Here is a 776-nt window from a genome sequence, read left to right as displayed (position 1 = left end):
TGCTGCTGCTGCTTTTGCTGCCTTAAAAAACAAACGGCTTGGAGCGGCTGTGAGGGCCTGAGTGGCGTCATTGTGGTGTACCTGCTGGCTGGGCTCGAGCCCAAAACCCCAAACCCTAATTTGTAACCCTAAACCCTAAACCCTAAACCCTATCTTTTAGAGCTGTCTGTTTCAGTGGAGCGTGGCGTGTGCGAAGTGGTCCCGTCGTGACGGCGGCTGCTTTGAGTGTGCTGCGCTGCCGCGGCGCTGCTGCTGCTGCTGCTGCTGTGCTGCTGCTGCTGCTGCGCTGCTGCTGCGCTGCTGCTGCTGCTGCCGCTGCGCTGCTGCAGCGACTGCAGCCTGCGGGTGACGCTGGTAATTATAACCTGTAAGAACTCATTCCACTCTGCAGCACAAGACCTTTGAATTGCCATGGAGACAGACTCCACAGCTTGAAAGAGACTCTCCAGGTGGCGCAAGCCGCCGCACCCCTGCAAACACAAACCCTAAACCCTAAACCCTAAACCCTAAGCCCTGCGCTCTAAACCCCAAACCCTAAACCCTAGAGGCTGGGGCGCACAGCAGCGGGGGCTCGAGCGCTTCGAATAAGAGGGGAGAGCTCGAGGCTGCAGCAGCTGCGCACCAGCGGCCCTAAACCCTAAACCCTAAACCCTAAACCCTAGACCCTAAAGTGAAATAGGCGCGAGGCAGCTCGTTTGCTGCTGGCAGGCGCGGACCTTCAGCCCTGGCGGCTAAGCGCCTGCTGCACCCCGAAACCCTAAACCCTAAACCCTTGC

The 776-nt window shown here is 58.6% G+C and overlaps 1 protein-coding gene across 1 annotated transcript in view; it reads right to left on the bottom strand.

Annotated features, from left to right (window-relative positions):
* The window catches only part of ETH_00043510 (uncharacterized protein), a gene marked incomplete at both ends in the record, with an annotated part of 1,521 nt that overhangs the window by 402 nt on the left and 343 nt on the right, over positions 1-776 (bottom strand). The window contains 3 exons of the mRNA XM_013376580.1: positions 3-115; positions 400-470; positions 658-742. Of these exons, the coding sequence (XP_013232034.1) occupies positions 3-115; positions 400-470; positions 658-742 (269 nt within the window). The remainder of the gene's footprint in view (positions 1-2; positions 116-399; positions 471-657; positions 743-776) is intronic.

This window comes from Eimeria tenella, genomic scaffold (assembly GCF_000499545.2).
Source record: "Eimeria tenella Houghton genomic scaffold, Eth_scaff3703, whole genome shotgun sequence".
Classification (NCBI taxonomy): Eukaryota; Apicomplexa; class Conoidasida; order Eucoccidiorida; family Eimeriidae; genus Eimeria; species Eimeria tenella.
Note: the sequence above shows the minus strand (reverse complement) of the source record. Positions and strands in the feature narration are given on the sequence as shown.